Source organism: Struthio camelus, chromosome 9, assembly GCF_040807025.1.
Source record: "Struthio camelus isolate bStrCam1 chromosome 9, bStrCam1.hap1, whole genome shotgun sequence".
In the NCBI taxonomy this organism is placed as follows: Eukaryota; Metazoa; Chordata; class Aves; order Struthioniformes; family Struthionidae; genus Struthio; species Struthio camelus.
Window position 1 is genome coordinate 14803646 of NC_090950.1, and position 23395 is coordinate 14827040.

Consider the following 23395-nt stretch of genomic DNA (forward strand, 5'->3'; position numbering starts at 1 on the left):
AGCATCTGTAGGTCGGTAGCTACAACAATTCACCTCTACAGTGCTCAGTCTTGGGTACCCCAATAGCAGGTCTCTTTGAAACCAACCTGGATCAGGCCTACTCATATCACTGAGTTATCTGTGACAAAATCTTACTCTTGCTGTAACTCGGAGCCCAGATTTGCAGTCAAATCCATTCAGGAACAGGCTGTGGTTCATATGGGTTGGACTGCAGGACTGCATCTTCACTCCTGCACTGTACTTGCCTCACTGTTGAAAGGTTATCATGATCCTCACTTCTGAGGAAACAGAAAATAATGCATATCGGTTTTCAGGTTCTATCTATGTTCCACTACAGGCTTCACCCCAAAATGAGAATTTGTTTTAGAGCTAACCAGAGTACAGCTTTTCAATGCAGGTCATTCTAAACTAAGCCAAACAGAGACTTGAGCCTAAGTTCTCCACTTCCTAATCTAGTTCCTTAAGCACTAAATTAGAGAACAGTAGTCAGTCGTCTTCCTTTGCCTTACTCTGAAAGCTTAAACAGACAAATTACTTCACCAAAACCGTCATATAGTTCTTCCTCTTCTTTCCTAAGCTAACTGCTGCCACGGTAACCTGCCTTGTTAATTAAGTCTGTTTTTTTCCTTTTCAGATTAACAGCCGTAATATCTTCTCTAGGCATTATTTAGAGCATATTATATACTCAGGTTCTTTCAAATTTATAGGCAACACTGCACTTTCAAATGAAGGGAAACAAAAGGAACAGCTGCAATCTTCACTTGATAACATTTATTAAATATTTTTTGAAATAAGCGAGAATTTTAAGAAGCCGATAAACGATCAAATACAGCCACAAAAAGAAAAACCCATACTGATCATAAATAAGAAGCACTATGAGAAATACACAATATTTAATGAAACGACACTGTACATTAACAACCTTTGGGAAACAAACAACTCAAACTATATGCTTAGTTTACGCACAATATAAAAAAAAAACCTGTAACCTTTAAAGAAAAATATAGATTCGGTCCAATTGTAGGATCCAATCCCATGTACACTGCAGTCAGTGGAAGTTTTCTCACTGATGTCTATGTGTAGCGGATCATGCCCTTACTTCGCCTCAAGAGGCACTTTAATTATTATACAAGGCTTAGCCTAAATACCATTACAAAAATGTCAAACATCAACTCAAAAGTATGTTTCAGCAACTTTCAGGAAACAATGCAGAAATAAATTATCTATCCATGCATGGAGTAAGGCAAAAGCTAATTCATTCAGATTAGGAATAATAAATTTTACTAGTTTCTTTTTCACAACACAAACATTTTAGACTTCTTTTTAATTAATGGATATATTATGTATCATATTATGCTTCACATTTTTCCTACCTCTACTGAGAAAGCTGGCACTGACATGTCATAAGGAACTCTTCATTAATTATTTTCTGTTCTGTAACAACCACAAGAAACTCATCTGGGTTTAGTAATAGTGTCTACCAAGAAAAAAAGCACACACTATCATAAGCTTATAGTTTACAGAGCTCAAGGTACATTAAAATGTAATCCATGAAGTTCACGAATTGTCTTTTAAAATATTCTTCCAAACTAAAAGCTGCAGAAAACTGGTTCTTAAATATTCTACAGAAAATTCTGAAGCATCTAACATTTTAAATTGCTTATGCTTTCTTCTTAAAAATATTTAAATTAGGTTAGTAGCCCATCCTTTTGAAAAATAACCCCAAAAAGATACACTAGATTACAAATCTTTTGTTTTAATCAGTGTAACCAAAGGTTTGTCATCTGGGCTGTAATCTTCATAAGCAATGGGAGTTGCATCATACATTGCAGGTCGGGATTTCTTGCCAAACCTGAAAACGAAAGAAAGCTTTTGGTGACAAACAGAAGTATGAACAAGTTAACTGCAATAACGCACTGAATTATGGCATGCTGTTGGAAAGAAACCCAGAGAACCTAAGTAAATTCTAGGTTACATTGCAACATGCCAGATGTACAGAAGTTTAAATACCTAAGCTGGAACTTTCAAGATATATGGATATCAGATTAAAAAAAAAAAAAAAACACACCTTCCAGTAAACACAAAATAGATTCCATAACAAAGTCTACAGGAATTCTGCCACTGAATTGAGCAGTGTCAGAACCCATGAAGTTTGTGGAAGCCACAAGTGACAATGATACAGTTTCAACAAGGCCAATATTTTATTTTAGAGCCTGCTGTAACAACCAACATTTTCAAGTGTATCTATGAAAAATAAACAGACAGGCACATCACATTTGCATTTGGAAATGCAACAGTTGTACAGTTAATTGAGTTCTAACCTGCAGACAAAGCATGGAAAGATTAACTTGAAGTCTTTTCTCACTTGACATCCACTTGAGAAGCAGGCTGACGCTATCAACATGAGGCATCCAATTTGCGCAACTGACAAAACTAGTGGCAGTTAGGATACTGCAATGCCTCATAAAGATACTAATCTAGCAAAGTTACCAGATGGGACAGAAGCAGGTAAGCAGTGCCCTCCTCCAGCACATACAGAGCTAAGCTAGGTGCCTTTGCACTGCACAGACAGTCTATGGCTCTTCGGATCATTTATTAAGATACAAAAATAGTGCTATAGTGCTAAAAATTCAACTTGAAAGCGGAAAGATGGCTTAAGTGTTCTGACTACAATTACAGGAGCTTTAAATAACAAAATAGGATCGTAAGAAAATGAAGTCAAAAAGGATCAAGTCTACTTTCCTTATAAATCTGATGCAGAGAAAATATTAGCATAAAAATAGAAAGTCTTATTTCTCCAGCAATCCACACAAAGGATTCTTTTTAACCCCTTATGTACCATATGAACTCTACATTAGTCTAAGTTTTTCACACTGGAAGGTGAGATTCAGAAAATTCAGATTTTTAAGGATAATATTTAGACAAAAATAAAATCAATACTACTTTTTTCCAAAATATCTATGCCATTTCCTAATTGCTCCAATTTAATTTTCGGCTGTTTTCAGTAATCTAGAGCTGTTAATAAAACTAAAATGTCTGGAAGTGTTATCATTCAAATGGTGGAAATCTCATTTGTCAAAGTACTTCAACAGTAAATAAGCCCATAATGGATACAATTCCATGCATGACTGTCTGCTCTCTTCTATAGCTTACAAAAAAAAAATTACGGATAGGCCATGTGCACTCATCAACTTCATCATGGATGAATCTGATTTTCTGTAAACAAGATAAAATTTTAGGAATCAAATGAAGGAATCAAGTTAAGGCATCTTACTAAATCAGAGGCAGTGGGGAATTCCCCATTCCTCCATCCATCCATTTCCACTCAATTTCTTCATCATTCTCAAGGGGTGTAAGGAAGTAGTTTGCATCTTTTTAACAGATGCAAACAACGATGAAAACTCCCCAGTGATTTAAGTCAAATTTTGCCCTTTTTGACAAGTACAGAGAACACATGGTTTGCTGCACATGGTGAAACAGTACAAAATGCATCCTCTTGTGTAGGTCAGGGTTGACATGTGCCTCTAATCAGAAAACGCTGAGAAAAGACCACAGCACATATGCTAGCTGTTTGTGGCCTGGCTGAGCCATCCAGCTGGTAGCCCATATTGCTTTGATCAGGGAGCTGAGAAGCCAGCCCTGCTCCTAATGTTCAGCAGAGCTAACAGAGAAGGCAGAGGTCTGAAAACAGAACTGTTAGATGGGGAGTCCTTGTCCAATGGACATGTAGCTAGTAGGGGTTGCACACAGATCTTATGCTATTTGACATGTTAATTGATGATATAAAAGAAAACATAAAACACTCGCCAATACAACCTGCAAGAGAGACAGATTAAAGGGGTGCTAAATAGTGAAGAGTTGCAGGTCCCTGCTGCAGAGCGTACCGGATCAATGAATAGACTGCTTACAACAAAAGCAAACACAAACAAATGAAAAAAGGATTTCTTCCAGTATGACCAAACACAGATACTCAACTATGAACAAAGAGTGTATACTGGATGGGGAAATCTCTATCCTGGGGATTACCGAGTCTGGAAAAGACTAAAGGGTCATGATGAATAATCAGTTTAACAATAGCTTTTAGCATCATACTGTAACTGAGGAAAAAGTCCAAGCTTGAATTTGTAAAGAGAGCCTATCACTAGGGCTAGGAGGTTCTACAGCCTCTACGTTTAGCACTGATCTAACCATTAGTGAATTATGATATTGCTCCAACATGTACTTTAGAGATATTTACAAGTTGCAAAAGGATCACCAGAAAGTCAGGGAAAAAAGAGAATTCGAAAATGTACTTTGTAATGAAACACTGAATGAGATCAACCTGTTTAAACTTGCAAAGAGAAACTGAGGGATCTGTGACAATTTTGGGGACAGTATATATTTAGCACAGGAATTCCTGATACAGGCAGCTCCATGTGTGTGTGCGTGCAAGTCCATGTGTGTGCATGCATGCGAGAGACTGCCAGCCCCTCTTCAGCTGTGGAACTGGGTTGTCCCTCCACTTCCTTAGATGGAAATTTGCAAGGACAGCTAACCGCAGAGACTCAACCGCCTCAGCGATCCCATTCAAGAAGAGCTTCGAGAAAACTGCAGTGCTGAACCCTAAGGAAATGGTACTCCCCAACCTCCATAGAATAGATCGGAGCTTGGAATTTCCCCAGAAGCAGAAGAAAGGAACCACGTGTTGATCCTCTCTTCAGAACCAGCAACTCTGATAAGGGGACCCAGAAATAAAGGAATTATAAACAAGAGAAGAAAGAGAGAGGGATCAGAAGAAAAAAAATGCATTGCCAGGGGAGGAAGGGATTATTCTTTCCTCCATAGGAAGAGAATAATGAGAATAATACTTTTCTCTCCATTATTCAGAGGAGAAGTCACACACAGGAGTAGGTATCGTGCACTCCTTAATACAATTAAACTGTAATCCTAGAGTTCCCACAAAGCTGTGACTGGCAACAGATGCAGTTCATCAACTGGCACATGCCCTGGACACCAGAGCATGTGCGCATATGACTACACTTCCTCAAAGAGGTAGCTGATTAAAACTCATCACCGAAACCTATGCCAGGAAAATGTAATAAAAGAAAATTTGCTAAAGCTAATCAGATTCAGGAAACTTGGGACACTGCAGTCTAACATGATAGATTCAAACCCAGGAACATGGAGAAAGTGGAGTGGAAAGAACCTTAGCAGGGCTGGGACAAGATGACTTACTTGGAGTCCAATGAATCAGACTCCTCAGTCTGCACAGAGATTGAAAAAGATTTCAGCGCCTGAAAGCTAAAATTAAGCAGAATACAGGAGAAATAGTGCATAAAGTCTAATGATAATGATACTTACACATAAGTACAGTCTCTCTAACTGGATATTTCATAAATTTAGTATGGTCACTTTCCTAAATGATATGATCTAGGTTCAAGAACAGTTACTGCTTCCAATTTAATGAAGTCTTATAGCTGCATTAGTAAGTGGTCAACTATTCCATTACAATATTCTCTTCTGGCCTTTAAAATCTATGAGCTTTAATATGAAAGGAGTATTTCTTTACTCTTGGCATAATGAATGCTAAAGAGAGGTGTGCTTCACTTCTTTAGAAAACTAATCTATTTCTGATGTGCTAATCCTTAGAACATTCACTAAGTAGACATTTTTTAATAATGACGATCCTTGAGCACATTCACATCAACAAGTACCCTGATCAGTGAAGATCAAATTATAAAAATGTTTGGGAAAAAAACCCTGCTGAGAACTTGACTTGAAAGAGGAAACAAAAACTGAACAAGTAATCTTAAAATAATTTACTAAATATGCAACAGGCATCCACACGTGTTCACCTAACGATGTTAACAGAAATTTTATGTTAAAAGAAAATAAACTACTTACTTTTCCTTAGGCCTACATTTTCCAAAACGACTAATAAGTTTGGTATCTCGCTGGGAAAGGGAGTGATTTTCAGAAAGTGCTGAGAAACTGTTCTTTGATATTCAGGTTTCTTAAATATCAGTTTTGAAAATTCAGACCTTAGTTTTCCTAATATGTGTATTTATGAACGTATGCAAAAAAAGCTACTGAAGTTGTGTTCCTTTTCCTGGACTGAAATGACCAAAGCACTGTTTTATATTTTCCTAAAATAGGAAAAGAAAAAAAAAAACCCACAACAAACTTCACGCTAAAGCTCTGAACTACCTGACTTAGTAGTGCTATCTTGGATTTTTATAAGGCATCCATTCCCGGCAAACTTAGCTCTCGTTTCCTTCTTCAGAAGGAAGTATTAAGTGAAAGGAAAACATTTATTTTCATTTGCCTTAAGTAGAAACACCTTTCCTCAAGATATGGAAACCCTTTACAGGTTCCAACATTGTCATTTTTAGCTGCATAACACGGATCTGAAAAATCACCACAAATATATCTCAATCTAAAGATTTCTTGGTTATTTAACCTCAAAGCAAACTTGTTTTTTCTAAAGTTCCGTCTTTAGTAATAAATGGCGACGCATTCAGAGTAATTCAGAAAGTAGTAAGACAGACCTGAACCATCCCAGCTTCCAAAATTTGAAAGGTCTTAAAGAAGAAATCTTTTCCATAACCTGTCTGTGAAACCACAAAAGGAAGGGAAAATTCAGATCAAAAAGCTCTTGTCCCACTAGCACACTGTTTCGTGGTGCCCTTGGATAAAGAAGTGCCAAACTTGCTTTGAGAAATAAATAGGGAAAGCAAGGTTTTTCACACTGCTCTTCAGGAGACCATTTCCAGTTCTGGGGGAAGTGCAAAGTACCACTTCAGCGAGTAGTAACTGAACAGGGAGGGTGTATTCCTCACTGCTGCAGTAGTAAGAGGAGACATGTTTAATTTGAAAGAGTAACAATATCATTTCGCACCTTGCTGTCTACCCTTGGAGATGTGCAGTATAAAACAGTGGACGTTCACAAGGCCAAATAATGAGACTAAAATAACTTCCTCTTCTCCCAATATACCACTGAAGAACAAGGAGTTCTTGGGATGCGTATGGTGTGGAGATGCTGAGCTCCTAGGGGAAGAGATGCTAGGCTGAGTGGCAAAGGAGACTTCACAGGAAGGATTAACGCTGATTTTATTTAGAATATGCTAAATAAACTGCACAACTTTCTTTTTTTAAAATATTTCCTGACTAATATCTTTTGAGGACGAACAAATGTTTCATTGTAAATCTAGTTGGAACAGCTTAAAGAGCTACTGCCCACAGCTTAGATGTGATTAACTGACCTTCGGGAATCCTCACCCATTTCAATGCAAACTCAAATAACTTGGATAACTTCAGTGGTGGTACAAATTAATCCATTTCGTTTTCACTGAAACTGAGCTGGAGCATTCAGACAATCAGTTTCCGGCAATCTCCAACCAATATGCAGTCATTTCTCCATCTCAATGCACATGAAAGTGTCTTCCTCCATTCTTTTAAAAGCATTTTAACGGTAATGTATATGAACACTCTTTGTTGGAATTCAAAATGACCTTAATAAATTGAAGAAACAGGAAAAGGAAACAACAAAAATGAAAGTTCTACTCTATTAAAGGAAATGTCAAATACAGAAAAAGCAATACTGGCTAGAAAGCAATATGGCACAAAGGATCTTTGGGTGAGGAAAAGGTCTAACAGACCACAGAATTAAATTGTCAGTCAATAGTGTAATGCTACTTCAAAAAAAAAAAAAAGCATATGAACAGGAATAGGAATGCCAAAGATATAGAGGATGATTACTCAATTCATTTTGTACAGGTAAGGCCTTATCTGGAGCATTATTTCCAGTTTTTGGGATCACCCTCCAAAAAAGATTTAGACAAAGTGGAACGTGTCCCAGGGAGACAATAAAGAAGTTAACGTAACATGATCCAAGAGGAGACACTGAAAGAACTGGGTTAGTTTAGTCTAGGGAAGAGAAGATTTAAAAAAAAAAAAAAAAAAAAGAGACACCTGATGTTTGTGATTACTAGTAATGGAACGATAATCGGTTATTCTCCACGACAACTTGAAGAGCAGTAAGAACAAACTAGTCTCATTTTTAGTAAAGAAAATCTAGGTCGGATATTAGGAAAGCACTTTCTAAATCTGTTCAACATCTCCGGAGGTTTTTAAAGACAATTGTCTTTAAAAGGAACTAGGTATAATTAATGCTACATCAGTGCAGTGGGTTGCACTTGAGCTCTTGAATGCTTTCCTGCCCTACTTTTACATTATTCGCTGACACCCAATGCCCTGGCTTGCAAGTGTTCCCTTGAATTTAAACGTTAAAAGGTTACTATCTCTAGGAAAGCAAGAATGATCCTCGTTTGAAGGCGAACAGGGGCACAGAAAATAAAGTGATCTGAAAAGAGTCTCATTGAATAGCCTGGTAAACTAATCACAAATTCAACAAGTGGCTTTGCTATCAAATTACTCAAGTATACTAGTTAAAGAATATTTACATCTCAAACATAAGATCTTTCTGGCTGAGAATGGCACCTGCCTCTCCTCACCAGTCACACCAAATAAACTCAGAATAATTCCCACTGTCTCTGAGGAGTTGTGCTGAATTACTATACTACACTTCAGCTGAGAACAGAATGGGGATCAAAAAGCACAAGAAGCAATGCCGATGATCCTGTCTTTTCACAGACAGGCAGTCGATTCTGTCAACAGCCGTTAGATGCACTACGCATGGACTGAAATGACATAGCATAACAGACATTTCGGTTAAATTACCATTCCCACAACAAACCTGGCATGTCGGATAGAAGCAATTGCACTACTGAATTCACTGTCAATGCTTCTACAGTTGTAAAATTCTTCATAGGCTGGCCTGGAAGAGCCTTGATACTCAATGCGGCTGATGCGACATATTCCCACAATCAGGATGATCAGCATCAGGACAAACGCGACACAAAGTGCCCCAATTATGATGTAGAGGGAGTGACGAGGCATATTTGTTAGACTCTCTGCCATATGCCCAGACTTCCACTGCAGATCTGCCAATTAGAAATAAAAGGTTATCGTTAATTAGTACTTTATATCCTTCCTGCGGAATAGAATTATTTTGTGTCATTCACTTTCAATATTTCTGTGGAGACTTTTAAGCTCAGGATACGCAACTTCAATCTTTTCAGACCCTGCTATGGATATGATGCCATGCCTAATGTGCAGCAAATTTGAATAGCACTATTCTGATCCTTCACCAATCTTTTCAAAGCTTTTTAAGGTGAGAGGTGATCAACTTACCTAGTTGGATCTCCTATGTAACCCAAATCATAGCATGTCATCTAGTTATATTTCACTAAATGATATGCTCTATAAAGACAGACAGTTTTTATGCAAAAACTTCTAGTAATGGAGAATCCACCACTTCTCTGTGAAGTTTGCTCCAATAGTTAGTAAACCTTCCTATTAAAATGTGTGATTTAATATTTATTAAATATATTTGGTTTTTAATTTGAAACACTTTTTGTTATGCCTACCTCCAGCAGACTGCGGAGACTTTCGTCTCCCTAAACCCTAGACACACTGCTTTCCCAGAAGTACTCAAGTACTCCTATTCTTGCCTGAACGTTTTTTCAAAAAGAGTGAGTCAAGACAGAGATCACTCCCTTTCTGCAACAGCTTTTCTTTTTTCTCAGTTCTTGAACCATTTTGTAGATCTCTCCTGCACCTAAACTGTTTTCAACAGCCCTTAAAAAAAAAAAAAAAGTGTTCTAGTATCAGTCTTCCAAGCATTCAGTACTTCCAAGGACACAGCGGTAAAAGAGGTTACACCTCCTTGCTCCTACTCACTGCTCCCTTCACTATAAGTTTACCAGTCCTATTAGCCCATTTCTGTCACCAAGGGGCTTATTCACCACCACTTTGGAATTTTGCCTGGGCCACTGTTTACTGGATACAGTTCCCCAAAAGGGAAGGGCATCAGTAGGAAGGTGCTACAGTACGGAGCCTTCCCTCAAGCAAAACTCCTCTGAGACTTCGCAATGGGGACCTTAAAGTAAAGCTAATCTGAAGGAGGCCTCTTGCATTTTAGGTATTCCAAACCTTTAAAAATATCGCTGATAAACAAACTAATGGGAGAGTCTATCAGTTGTCTGTCTTCAGCTCTACTTCCTTTACAGTTCATTTTTGGCACTCTACTATGATAAATTGTTTCGAACTAGGAACGGACTTGACGAAACACTCTTGACAACTTTCTAAGAGTGTCAAATTTCTGTAATTTCTAGCAGGTGACTGTTTCTTTTTCAAACAGACTTCTGCTTTTCACTGCTTTAGAAGCTTCCTCTTCTTAATGACAAACACTGTTGGGGAACAGGGCTGTCAGGCATGTGCTCTGGGGACGTTCAGATTTTCTTAGAAGCCACCTCTCGGGGATTTTGATGATGACAGGTAACTGATTTGAACACTGCCGCTAAAAATCACAAGTTTAGTGGCACCTGTGAAGAGAATCTCCATCTATGGCATAAATATATGGGAACTGTTTTTTAGAGAAAGGTTGGGAGAACATGTGGGATACATCTGGGCAGAGCTTGAGGAAATGGCTGCTCTCTGTCACAACAGTAAAGGGCTATCCCAGAGCACCTCTGAGCTTGTGCTTGCTCATAGTCTGTAAATGTGAGTGGAGTGCAGGGCTGCTTTTCTGCGATTTCCTCTTCATAGATCAATAAAGTTTTGATTAGCCTGAATCATTCAGTGGTTTACTGTTTCTGAAGCGCTGCTGCTGCAGTTTGCTCAGTCTGCCTGTGAGGGAGCGAACGCTGCTGCGCTGGGTTTGGTTTCGGACCGGATTCTATTTTTGTCCTGCAGCACATTCGTCACACATAGTGGTTTCTGTCAGGCTGTCAGACTAGGCCAAATTCAGATCTAAGGTAAGTAGATAAATGGCAAGACAGTTCTGTTTTAGACTCCATGTCTTACATCTCCGGGTAAGGACATGAGGAATTTCCTCATTCTTCTTCCCCAGATAAAAATACAAAGATTAACAGCTTATACTCCAGAGATTAGAAAGACTACACGACAGCTCAAATTTGCAGTGCTCTCAGTTGTCATAGTAATGCTAATAAAATTAATTAAGAATTAGATTTCATTGAGCACAACACAGTTCATACTACAAACACTCTGTAATGATAGTTCCCAAGTAACAACCTAGCTTGGACTATCTTGCTAACTATATTAATAGGTAGTTAATAGGCAAAGGTAATGATATTAACAAATAGCCAGCAGGCATTAGAGAATTTAAATGAGCTATCTTGTAAGGGTTTTTTTACACTGAATAGTCCGTTATCTTTTTGGCCAAATGCATTTCATTTTAAAAGGACAATTCTCCTCTTTATAATAAAGACTGATTAAATCCTATTGTTATTAATTAAAATTGCTAGCACTGGAAAGAACTACAAGACGATATAATAAAAATCAAAGTTCATTGCTACACAAATTAAATCCACTTCTTGACTAGTTTATTGTATGTATACAGAGCACTTGACAAGAAACTAAAGAGTACAATTTGAAGGAATATAACCCTTAAACTTGTTATACTAGTCACTTCCAGCTGATAAAGCATATTGCTGGTGAAAAAATGGGAGCTACCAAGAATAAATAGAAAGCTGTTCCACAAAAAGGACTAAATACCATCAGCCATCTTCACGACTAATAACAGAAAATTACAAAAGATAAAATGCAATCAATTTAGTCAATTCTCTCTGTAACACCAGCTCAGCCTCCCTCTTCAGAAGTCTATCTAAGGTTTGACTTCATCATATGTCTTTCTCCTGCATGCAGAGGGATGGTCCAAGACAGAGGAAGCCAGTATATAGTGTTTAAATTTAATTTTCCAATATGTTATTAATCATTATGCAGAAATTGCTGAAGCAATAGGATAAATAAGACAAGGAGACACGGAGAGATGAGCAGATGAGCACTAAGAGATTCAAATAATGAACTGAACAGAAATCCACTGCATCATTGACTCAACTTCAATGAGCTCAGTCATGCTGCACCTATTTATAAAGGAGCTGGATGTGGCCTTTCTATTTCTGTAGGCGTGATCAGAATTGGATTTGGATCAGCTGGTCAATTCTTAGCTCAGGGAAAGAGAGTGAGCAAAAGAACTTCCCATAGATACATAGTTCTCTTGAAAAAAAATCTGAAGATCACAATGCTTTCAAATCCTTCCTGCAAAGTGATTTCTCCAGAAATCAATCCCTCTCTACTTGCATAATCCTTTATACACCTGTTAAAATCCAAGCTCTTTAGGAAAGCTTCTGCAGCTTTGAGTATAAGCCACAGCATTGATTACAGAGCCTGCATTTCCGTACTTACATCTGACTATTGTGAAGTACCATGGATCCCATAAACAACACATGATGCTTTGTCAAAGTGACTTTAGTAGTGAGGGAAAGCTTTTTGAAGAAACTACTGGTAACTCTCAAATTTTAAACTTAATTGTTTTTCAAAATATGTATCTATGTGACTGTACAAAGGTTTTCATTCCTGTAAAACTAATCCAAGTCAGAATTCTCTAGATTACATTTTTAAATATTCCTAATATATATATATTTTACATTTTATTACCACATATATGCACTGTATTAGCTATCTTAGCTTGTTTGGTAAAAAATACAGTAATTTCAACCTCTTCAATTGAGAGCAGTTGACATGAACAATACAATACTATACAGTGTAGTCTCCAAAAATTGAGATGGAAAGAAAAGATCTAATATTTCTGTCGAAGGATCAGCCCTGCAGTGTTATCAATGTCATTTAATACTCAGATAATTCCCTGCCTTCTGAGCAAATTAGTCAAAAAAAGACTTAAAATAGCAACAACAAAGTGCTGTTGTTTCTCCCTATCATCTTAACCTACATTGTTTACAACTGAGAGGTATGCAGCTAGGTATAATCAGGTGCTATGCAGAGAGGAAATACTCTCTAAAGGGAGCCAAACTCCTTGCTCAAGAGAGCAAATTTTCAAGCCCAGTTTGATCCACTCTCTCTTGCAGATTTTCAAACAGGGTCAAGCAAGAGTTGATGTTGACTGCTCTCAGATGTAAGCTTGAACCTCACCCATTGTCTATATATAGTGCTTTGGGGCATGTGTTCCTCACAGCCTTGATTCCTCCAATAAAGAAGTGGGAATCATTAAGTAGCTGTCCAGTAGAAAAGATTCCTTCCCCTCTTTGTTCTGCTTATCACCATTTCCCATGCATTTACATGTCTCTTATTATGTATTTGTGGGGCACAGAGCCAAACTCCGAGTGACTCTAGAGCATGAGGGCCAGGGGAGGATCCCAGAACATACGTAGAGCGCATCCGCAGGGCTCAGGAGTCATGCTGCGCTCCCAGTTCCCTTTGGTATCTGTCCGTTTCATTACGTAAAGGACACGTAATGGTTACTGTATCAAAGCACTCCGGGGGGGGGGGGGGGGGGGGAGTATGTTTCCAGGACAGTCATTGCATTCTCAAAGAATTAAACTCACCTCTCTGTCAGCCCACTACTTACTAAATAACAAAGGCAGAGTTGCACTGCCTCGATGATTAACCTGGAAGTGCATGTTTCAGGTATCACTAACAGCCTGACCAGTAAGAGCTCATTTGAGCACCGTACAGCGTGAACAATATGGTATATAGAGCATACATAGCATATACAGCATCCTGGTCCTGAGACTTAAGCAGCACAAAAAGTAGCAGTGCACGCCGTTCACAGAGACAACAAAAAGGGGCAGTGCTGTCACCATCTCTGGACTAGCTATAAACACTGTTCTGCAGTCCTCACATTTGACAGAAGGTAAAATATTTCAACAGCCTTTCATTCAACAGGTTCTCAAAACGAAAGAGGATTTTCCACAGAAGGCTGGAGGCAAGTTATCCTTCCATGCAGTCATCATCATCAGGGGTGCTTCGTAATTGTGTTGGTCTGTGATTAAGTGCTGAGACTGAATTCACAACCAGCAATTAAAGGGAGAGAAGGTCACAAGCCAGCGAGCACTTTCACTATAAACCTTTGGATTTACAGCATCAGTCCAGATGTGAACAGAGTCCTCTGAGTGAACATGTCAGGATTAATGTCAAGAATAGAAACAAACTTAAAGAACAATGGATATAAGTTTTACTTAAACTGATAGGTTTAGGTAGAGAAGCTTGAAATCCTTGTGCAAATGAGATAAAAAACCATTTTTTATTCCAGCCTTTGTGTAGGCCTGTTCTTATGAAAGTACAGTAAGCATTATCTGTGTCCCTTTTCCTGTTTATTTTTTTAATCTATCACTTATACCTGCCACAGTAGCTGTACTGAGGGTGTAAACCCCCTCATGCCACCCTGCATATCTGTATAATATCTTGAGGGGATCGGATCCACGACCACAGTATCAAAGCATTCAAGTAGTCAAATACACAGCTAAAATCTCTACTAAAGATGACATCTGTAGTCCAAGAACAAGACCTCAGTGAAATATAAAGCTGCTCTGTGAGCAGCAGAACTAATGAAACCAAATTTCTGTTTTAACTCTTCTCTTCCTCTGATGGACTCTTTAGTGCTCAATAAGAGTGAGCTTACACAGAAGCTCTTCTCTCTGCTAAGAGGTGAGATCACTCTGAAGCCATTCCTTGCCCAGACCTACTAGTAAGCCTTCTTTGCACTATTCTTACTAAATTCTTAGGAAATACTTTTCTCGGAGATTTCTATCTTTCTAACAAATCTGGTGGAAACTGGAATAGTTCCTGCCCAAGAAGGAGATAAATGCATGCATACAGTCACAGCATGATTACATAGGATTTGTTTCCCTAGGCAAGCAAGCTTAAACTTGTTCTGCAGAAACACTACTAGAACTGCAGGTACTCAGAAGTCAACACGAGTCTGATAGTACCGTGTTTACTGCGCTATGGGAGTACAGTTTACTCAAGGTAAGTATGAGATAAACTTTGAAACTTAAGCACATTTAAAAAGAAAGGAAATCCTTAGTGCCCAACTATGAAATAGCTTCTCTGAAAATACAGTCCAACACACCTCAAAAGTAGGGCACCAGAAACAGAAGTTTCTAACTTATGTGACCACTTTCAAAATATCATAGCCTAAGATAAAACGCATTTAACAGAATGTTGATAATTTACAGAAAATTCAGGATATTTGTGCACATAGGTATTAAGACACAACTATAAATGTATTTGCTATAATCTCTGTATCATTTTTACACAGTTTCTAGGACAACTAACTACATACATATTAAAAAAACCTTATAAAGTTTTATAAACTTACGTATTTCGCAGTTTGCGCCAACCCACCCATGTGGACAGTGGCAGGTATAACCATTGGGCTGATCTATGCAAGTTCCAGCATGGTGACATGGGTTGCTGTCACAGTCATTTATATCAATTTCACACTCTTCACCTTATATCAGAAAAAACAACAACAACAAACTTCCATATAGCGGCTGTATCGTATCAGGTACGCCATCAATGTTATTCGATTTTCCTCTAGCTGCCTGATAGCTTACTACTCAATAGCATTCTCAGGATATCAAAATTATTCTATAAATGTTTCAAGAAATAAGTCTCTCAGAGCCTCCAAGAAGGATATACTATTTTCAGTCAACCAGGTGAAAACAAAATCTGAAGGCTGAGTGCCTTGACAATCTGACTCACTCAGACTGTCTCTAATTTCTTTAAACAATAAACATGTTTGTCTTTCCCACTTAAAAGGGTTGTAACAATTTACCATGTATATTCTGAAGTTCTATACAGTAATTACAATTATAATGTAGATAATCAGTGCTGCAGAGAAACAGCCATTGTACAATAGAAAGCCAAATCTTTTCTTAGAAATTGCACTTTAATTATCACAGAACTAAAAGCATCATTTGATCTACAAAACAGCTATGAATGGATTCATCCGTTACTATCAAACTGGATATTACCTCATATGACTAATAGAGCATCAGGCTGTAAATTATCTTGACAGCAGATATTTGGATTGCACCGATCATGTCAGTTTAAATACAATGCAAAAGGATTAAACAGGCTGCTTATCATTACTCTAAAACTGTAAATTGATTCATAACTAGCACTTTAAGGCTCTTAGCAATTGCATATCAAGGTAACAGAATGAGTTCTTTCCTCACCTCACAGTAACTAATAGGTCGAGGTTAACGCATTTGCCAGTTTCAACAGTGTCCAATTAGTGTACTGGCTTACCTGGTAGCGTCTTCAAAATGTTATTTTTGAAATGCAATCTAGTCTCAAGCAAAAATGTCATAAGGACTGTTAAACAGGTGTTAGCTTAGTGAATTCTCTTTAACAGATATTTTGCTGCAAATGTTTCAAGTTCAAAGCAGTTTTAACATCAATGACTTTTCATTCTCACAGGACTGATTACAATTCAGCAATGTCAAAATTAATATGTTTCCTCAAACAAATATAGCGTTATTTGGCATCTGGGCACAGTGAATAACAACTAAACATTCTGTGTAATTCACAATTACTTGCCTGTATATCCAGGTGAACAAATACAAGTAGCATTTAGACCTTCACTGTCACAGGTGCCACCATTCTGACAGTTGATGTTAACACAAGGATCTTTGTACAATTCACAGTGCCTTCCTGAAAAGGTAAAGTTAACAACCGCTGTTAACCATACTGACAGTCTGAAATCAGTATGTGCGATGTCTTAACTCCACCTGGATGAGAGCAATGATGTACAGCTTCAAAGCCTAATTGTCCCCTGTGACACTCATCAAATGACAAGACATTGAAGTCACTGACAAGTAAGTCAGGGTAAGATTAGCCTTTGCAAATCAGTGCTAAAGCCCTAAGTTTTACGGTGCTTAAACTTTAACATGCATGCCGCCCCTCACCCACCAAGGACAATGGAGTTAAAAGAGCTAGGGCAACTTCTGCTCTCTAACAAGAACTGGTGGACGATCTACGGAAAAGCAGTGGCATAACAAAGCACAAGCTGATCAGCTACTCTTCAATATAATTTAAACAGTAATTGCCCTCAGTAAGAAGTTTATGTAATAACTTTTTAAATAATGTACATACATAGTCTGATGCCTCTCATTGACTTTTGAGGAAACTGAGAAGAAATATCATTTAATAAGCCAATAAAATGAGAAATCAATTTATTCAAATATAAAGCTAAAAATGAACACTTAGGCTGGTCAGCTTCAAGTCTGTCTTCGATTTTTCATTTTCACATGTAAGCTAGGTGAATTCATTAGTTTTGCTTTGCAGAAGACGGTACAATCTGGAATACAGAATTAAAAGCACAGCAGACTGCCACCTGGGGACGGGAGGCAGATTCTGATGCCACTACTTCATGCATCATTTTCTCCGAGTCTACTTTCCAGACAAAAATAGAAAAATCAACATGTGAATGATCTAATCAGTACATGGATGGCAAAAAAAATGAACAAATAAATGTAGGTATGTGAATAACGAAGGATTGGGGGGACGTGGTATATAATTTATCTACTACAGAGAAATTCACTTGTATTCAAAATACCTGCTTAAATTTATCCATTAATGTTAGATTTAAGCCTAAGCCTAGGTCTTATTAGCATTCTTTGCTTGGGAATGAATCCAAAATGACCATTTGGCTAAAATCAAAAATTATCTTCAAGTTTTCCTGATCTTAAGCTTACTGCAGCAATTCCAACAAACTAACCAAAAAGCAGGACAGGATTCTGAATGCTTCCATGTAATTACATCTACAAATCACAAGCACACATTTTTCACTTTTTAAGATGGCTCATCTTTCTACGTCCTTTCCATCCTACAAACTGTAAAGATGCAGACTCAACCAAGAGAAGGAAGCATAAACTCATATTGTTTATTATGTATAAAAACTGCAATACAACTTGGACATCAGGAAAACATTTCTAGTGACAAGGCAGTGAAGGACACTGATGGAATACGTTGCTTGTGGAGATTACAGAACCTGCAGTGTTGGAGGACTTCAAGAAGCGGTTAGACAAATGCATGTAAAAAATGGCAATACATGTAGCTGATTCTGCCTTACTCCTTCCCAGCCTTGTTCATGAACACCAATTTTATTGCAAGGGAATTGGAAAGTCTGTGAATTTGAAGTTGCAGAGTTTGAGAAATAGAACTATATATGGGTAAAATTAGTGAGAAAACAGAGCCATTTGGGGAAAGAATATGGGAAAGAAAAGTAATACAAAAATGTAAGAAACATGGCAGATGGACACACACAATGAGTGAACAGATTAAAAGTAATGAACTTGATTCTCTAACATTCAACACAGCAGCATGTAGAACAATGTAAATGTACTAAAGTCACATAAAAACAGTCATTTAAAGTACATTTAAGAGCAATAATTAAAAAGTTATGAAAAAAGAATGTATTTTAAATACGTATTTATATTCACTATACACCTCCTGAAATCATTTGGTCAGCCTGTCAGTAACAATAAGGCAAAGCACTCTAGTTTGGGCAGCAGAAGCTGGCAGAGCAATAAGCCCACACGCACATGCTGCCGTAGACTTCAGTTCAGATCAGCGGTAACATCTCTGGTCTACTTGCCAGACAAGACACCCTGAAAAGGCAGGCAGGGGGTGTAGAGGAGTAAGGGGGACAGCAGACAGGGAGGCCTGGGCTGGTATTGCTAAAACTGAGGCCTCTAATTGCCCACAGAGTACCTTGAGGCAGGGTACCTCAGCTCTATTCTTTAGCATCAGTCAGCACTGGTGCAGTCTGGAGCAAGAAAGCAGGTGCCCCGAACAGCAAAAAGTGCTTGCAGGAGCAGGTTCCCTGCTGAATGAACTTCTTATAAGTCAGGTGCTATACATGCAGTGCTTTCGCCTGCATATACAGCTAGGTTGAGAACATAACAAAGTCATAACGTTATGGTTAAGGGCTCTTTAAACTGTCATGAAAAGCTCAGGGTCATTTCCTCACTAAGCCTCTGGAATGATGAATTCTTCATCTGTTGTCAAAGAACAGTGCGATCACCAGCATGCAATATATATTTAGCCTCAAGCAGTCGCTAACTGAGTAGTACTCCTCAACACAGATAAGGATTGATATTCTTAATGAGAGAAATGCCTGAGTAATGTTCCTTAAAACACAGTCATGCCATGTTAAAAAAAAAAAATATATATATATATGTAATAGCAATATCAGATAAAGTTATTTTCAAAATGTTCTCACAGCATGATTCAAAGCAGAACACACAGAGCAGCATTTTAGCCCTGCAAAGAGGGACGTACCACAGCAAGCTGACATGTTACTCTATCTAAAACTGAAATCTACTGCAAGATAAATTGTTTTTGTACAGCAAAATGTGTACTTTTTCCTTATTTTATAAATTACTTAAAAAATTCTAAAAGCTGATCCCATTATAACATATATATGATTAGACTCATTTAACATGGGAGAACAGCCCCAGAACTACTACTTTGCCCAGGGTTTATTCTTTCTTTATTTTGATTTCAACCAAAATACTTCCATATCGACTCCTTCAGGCTAAACTGTTTCAAGTACCAGTCTTTCATTACTGTGTTTTTAACTCACTTCACTGGAGAAAATCCAAAAAACGATTTGGGAAGCCCTCCACATAATGACTCCCATCATTAACTGATGAAAAATTTTATCTAACATTTTCTTTTAAAAATCAATCACATTCTAACATGTCTTAAGAACAGCTGAAAAAGGTATGTCTAAGACAAACAGAGAGAAGCCATTTGTACCCTTAAAAGGCCATACATTTCTCACATGAGCAACCAACTATACAGACCAGCTAAATCGGAACTACTTATTTGAATAAAGATTATGGCATCAGGATCTACTTTTGTTTCCATTTACTTTAGCTCATTTATTTCTTCACAATGGAGGGTATTGAATATCTCTGTAACAAAGCCTACGATAAAAAACATGCAGAAAAATTCAGAAAGTTAGAGGTAAGACCGCATTTTACCTTCATATTCAGCAAGGCACACACAGTCATAGCTATTGACAAGGTCTCTGCAGGTGGCTCCATTCTGGCAGGGTGCAGAAAGGCATTCATTATATTCCTCTTCACAGTAAAGGCCATGGTAGCCTAAATCACATGAAGAGGAAATAAAACATGCTATGAAACACTTCCCAATAACAGTCATCAACTAAGCCACTATAGATTGTGGGCAGATGTTTGCTAATTGAAACACGCTGTGCAGAGAGATAAACATTAACACATCAATTTTAAGGACATCTGCCCCCCAGCTAAAATTACCTCCCCCCCCCCCCAAAAAAAAAAATTAAGGGGGTACAATGTACTGAAAGAGCCCTCCTCAGTCACTTCCATTGTGGTAAACAGCAGCGAGGCAGTAAACACAGTGGCTGGTGACCAAGGCCACTATTAACAAGGCAAATTACTGCACTCCGATTGTAAAATGGAATAATCTAATAACCGCATATCTGCCACTTTTCTTGGACACTCACATCACCACAACTTTTCATCAGTGATGCTAATTATACAACAGGAGTTGGAACGATAATGTATTTTAACTTCAGTGCTGTACAATGGTGCTGTCAAAGCACCAGAGAAGCATTAAGATGCTCAATATTCAATTTCCCAAGCGGTAGGCAGGCATTATAGTCTGATTATACAGACAGAGAAAGTAGAAACACAGAAAAGCCATGAGACCTGCTAACAGTCACTTACTACATCAATCATACCACGAGGTAAAAAAGCAGGAGTTAATCCACTTGAACTAGTGCTTTTTTCATGATTTGGTGTATCATATGATCATCGATCTTAACAGCAGTTGAAATTACCTTCTATATACAGTGCATCAAGTCAAAGTAGTACCTACCCATATTAAATAACAGCATAAATTAGTATAGTGTAACAGAAGAAATAAGTAGTTAAAATGCTAAAATATGTTTGCTTGATAATATGGATGTTATTAGTATTACTTGGTATCAAATACAAAGAACTATAAGCCTGATCACCTTAAGGACAATTATATTTGATATCAAAAAGCTTATTTCATTCTTCTTTAATAAAAATGTAATCTGGATCTACTGATGAAAAGCTTCCTCTCTTCTTTCTTCTACTTCAGCTACACTTTACTTTTTTTTTTTTTTGTAAGCTAGGGGCTTTCCAATTCCAATAACAATGTCTAAATATATAGCCAAATAATACATCAACAAAACAAAAAATGTCGCTCATGACGCTTAGTAAGTAGAAATAATGTATTTAAAAGCAACATAAACACTACTTTCTCCCCGACAGATAAGTATTGGCAGAGAAGACATGTAAAACTGCTGGTGTGTTTGACCAATGAAAAAAGTACTAAACAATTTGCTGAAGTCTTTCTGAATAGTTTTCCCATTGCTCCCTTGAGGGTGCAGGGATTGCTTCATTTATAAAGCTAAATTGTCTTTATGGACAGGTTTAGAACTTAAATAATAGTGATTTTTCTATTATGTAAAACAGATTAAACAAAATACGCTTTTATCTTTTCGAAAGAAGTAACGAGTATGTTTGTACCAAAACATTCGTCTTTCATAACGTTTACACTCTTCTTGGAAATTTTGGCAAAGGACTCAGCGAACAAACTTTTATGTTTTCTGCTACATCTGTTCAACTATTAACTACCTTCTGCTAACAACTGCTAGTCATAGCGTCTGACTTGGGGCATCATGCAGCCTACCCAATCAAGGACCAGGAAGTTAACATCAACTGCACCACCCAGGTAATTAACACAGATAATTGCCTCAGATGTGTCAGCAAATGGTTTGGGTTCAAAGGGTAGAACCATCTCATCTTTAGCCATCCATGAAAAGGTGAAGGAAGAAATTCTAGCACGCGTACTATTGCCAGAGGGGAATGCCAAAGATGCTTTGTATGAAGTGATTATTTCACCTTCTTTTTGCTTTTGGACTGCGCCTGGAAATAATGTAGAGTAGGGATATTTTCTTTACCTGTTTTAAATAGAAGCTTGCTTATATTCCTTCAAATCTGCTCAATGTTTTTGAAGGTCTATGTTACACATGAAAACAGGCAGTTTTGAATATGCCTTCATATTAAAACACTGTTTCACAATGAACAGTCATGCAGAGAAGCTATGTCACTGTACCTTAGCACTGCATTAGGACACCCTTCCCACCTCTACCATGGATTAATTTCAGTTAAACCAGTTATTAAACATCTAACTTTCCTGACTCTTCACAGCTGATGTCCCCTTCTCGACCTCCTACGAGTGTGATGTAATATCATGAAGACGCATTTGTAATCTATAATATTGTGCATTGGAACAGTGTTTATATGCTTTTTAAAATCTTGATTTGCTCATTACATATACCTATAAAAGCAGTAATATATGAATGAAGATACCATGAATAAAGATGCCATGGAGAAGGTGGTCTGAAATACAAAGCGCAAACTCCCCATTGTAATTGTATTTCTTCAAATAGTCTCTAGTTAGTAATAAAACTTATGGACATGAAATGAATATGTCTTTCATAAAAAAAGGAACCAAAAAGAGGGGCATAGTCTGAACTTAATAACTGCCAAACTATATTCAATCTCCTGGTCTAAGTTTTTCCCCAAATTATCACAGAATCATAGAAAATAGGAAAAATGGCAACTCCAGGCACCATTTCTCTCTCCCAATTACAGATAACTAAAAAAATCAGTGTATGAAGGTACAATAGATGCTAGTAGGCCACAAGCTGTTATGTGCAATGTTACCCATTTGCTTTTGCACAGAACTGTCTTCTTATAGTAAACTTAGCTAGATTAGCGGCTTATTAAGAAGCATTTTAGAATCATGTTCTCCAAAGCTGTTAGCCAGGCAATACAGAATTAAACTAAACAGTACGCTAATTTCTATTATAGCTTATCTAGCTTATGATGAAACAAGATATCCTTAGGTAGTGACATCTGTAGCCAATGTACAAACCACAGAAATTTGAAAACTTAAAAAAAAAACATGTGGGATTTCCTTGTGTTCAATACAGGGGTAATTAGATATTTTGAGAACATATGTTTTGACGTGCTGTTACAGTTTTCACCCCTCAAAGGGAACAGACTGAATTTTGTGACTGAATAGTTGTCTGTTTTCCAAAAATCAACATAAAATACCAATATCACCTCTTTGCTATGAGGTCAAGCACTGCACAGTAAGGGAAAAATATTTTCTCTCTCCACGAGAGGGCAGATCTCACCTACACACACTATTTCACCCTCACTGTCCTTAGCCTGGTACCAACAGATGAATTCTACTTGAATTATCTGTGAATGGAGGGGAGAAAAAAAAATTGAGCTAGGAGGCATTATATAATTCTTAACAAGTATTTCTCTTTTGTAGTGCTGCTTTTTAATGATACTGATGAATAAGCCATGTGTTATTTTGAATTCGTATATGTACCTTCAAAAATACTACATAAATCATTTCTATACTTTTATTA

General features: G+C 37.6%; 1 protein-coding gene across 1 annotated transcript in view; it reads right to left on the bottom strand.

Annotated features, from left to right (window-relative positions):
• Positions 1-756: 756 nt before the first annotated feature.
• Positions 757-23395, bottom strand: part of DNER (delta/notch like EGF repeat containing) — a 136853-nt gene continuing 114214 nt past the window's right edge. Inside the window, exons 9-13 of the mRNA XM_068955083.1 lie at positions 19917-20039; positions 16465-16578; positions 15239-15370; positions 8735-8981; positions 757-1852 (exon numbers count right to left, since the gene is read on the bottom strand). Of these exons, the coding sequence (XP_068811184.1) occupies positions 1741-1852; positions 8735-8981; positions 15239-15370; positions 16465-16578; positions 19917-20039 (728 nt within the window). The 3' untranslated portion in view covers positions 757-1740. The remainder of the gene's footprint in view (positions 1853-8734; positions 8982-15238; positions 15371-16464; positions 16579-19916; positions 20040-23395) is intronic.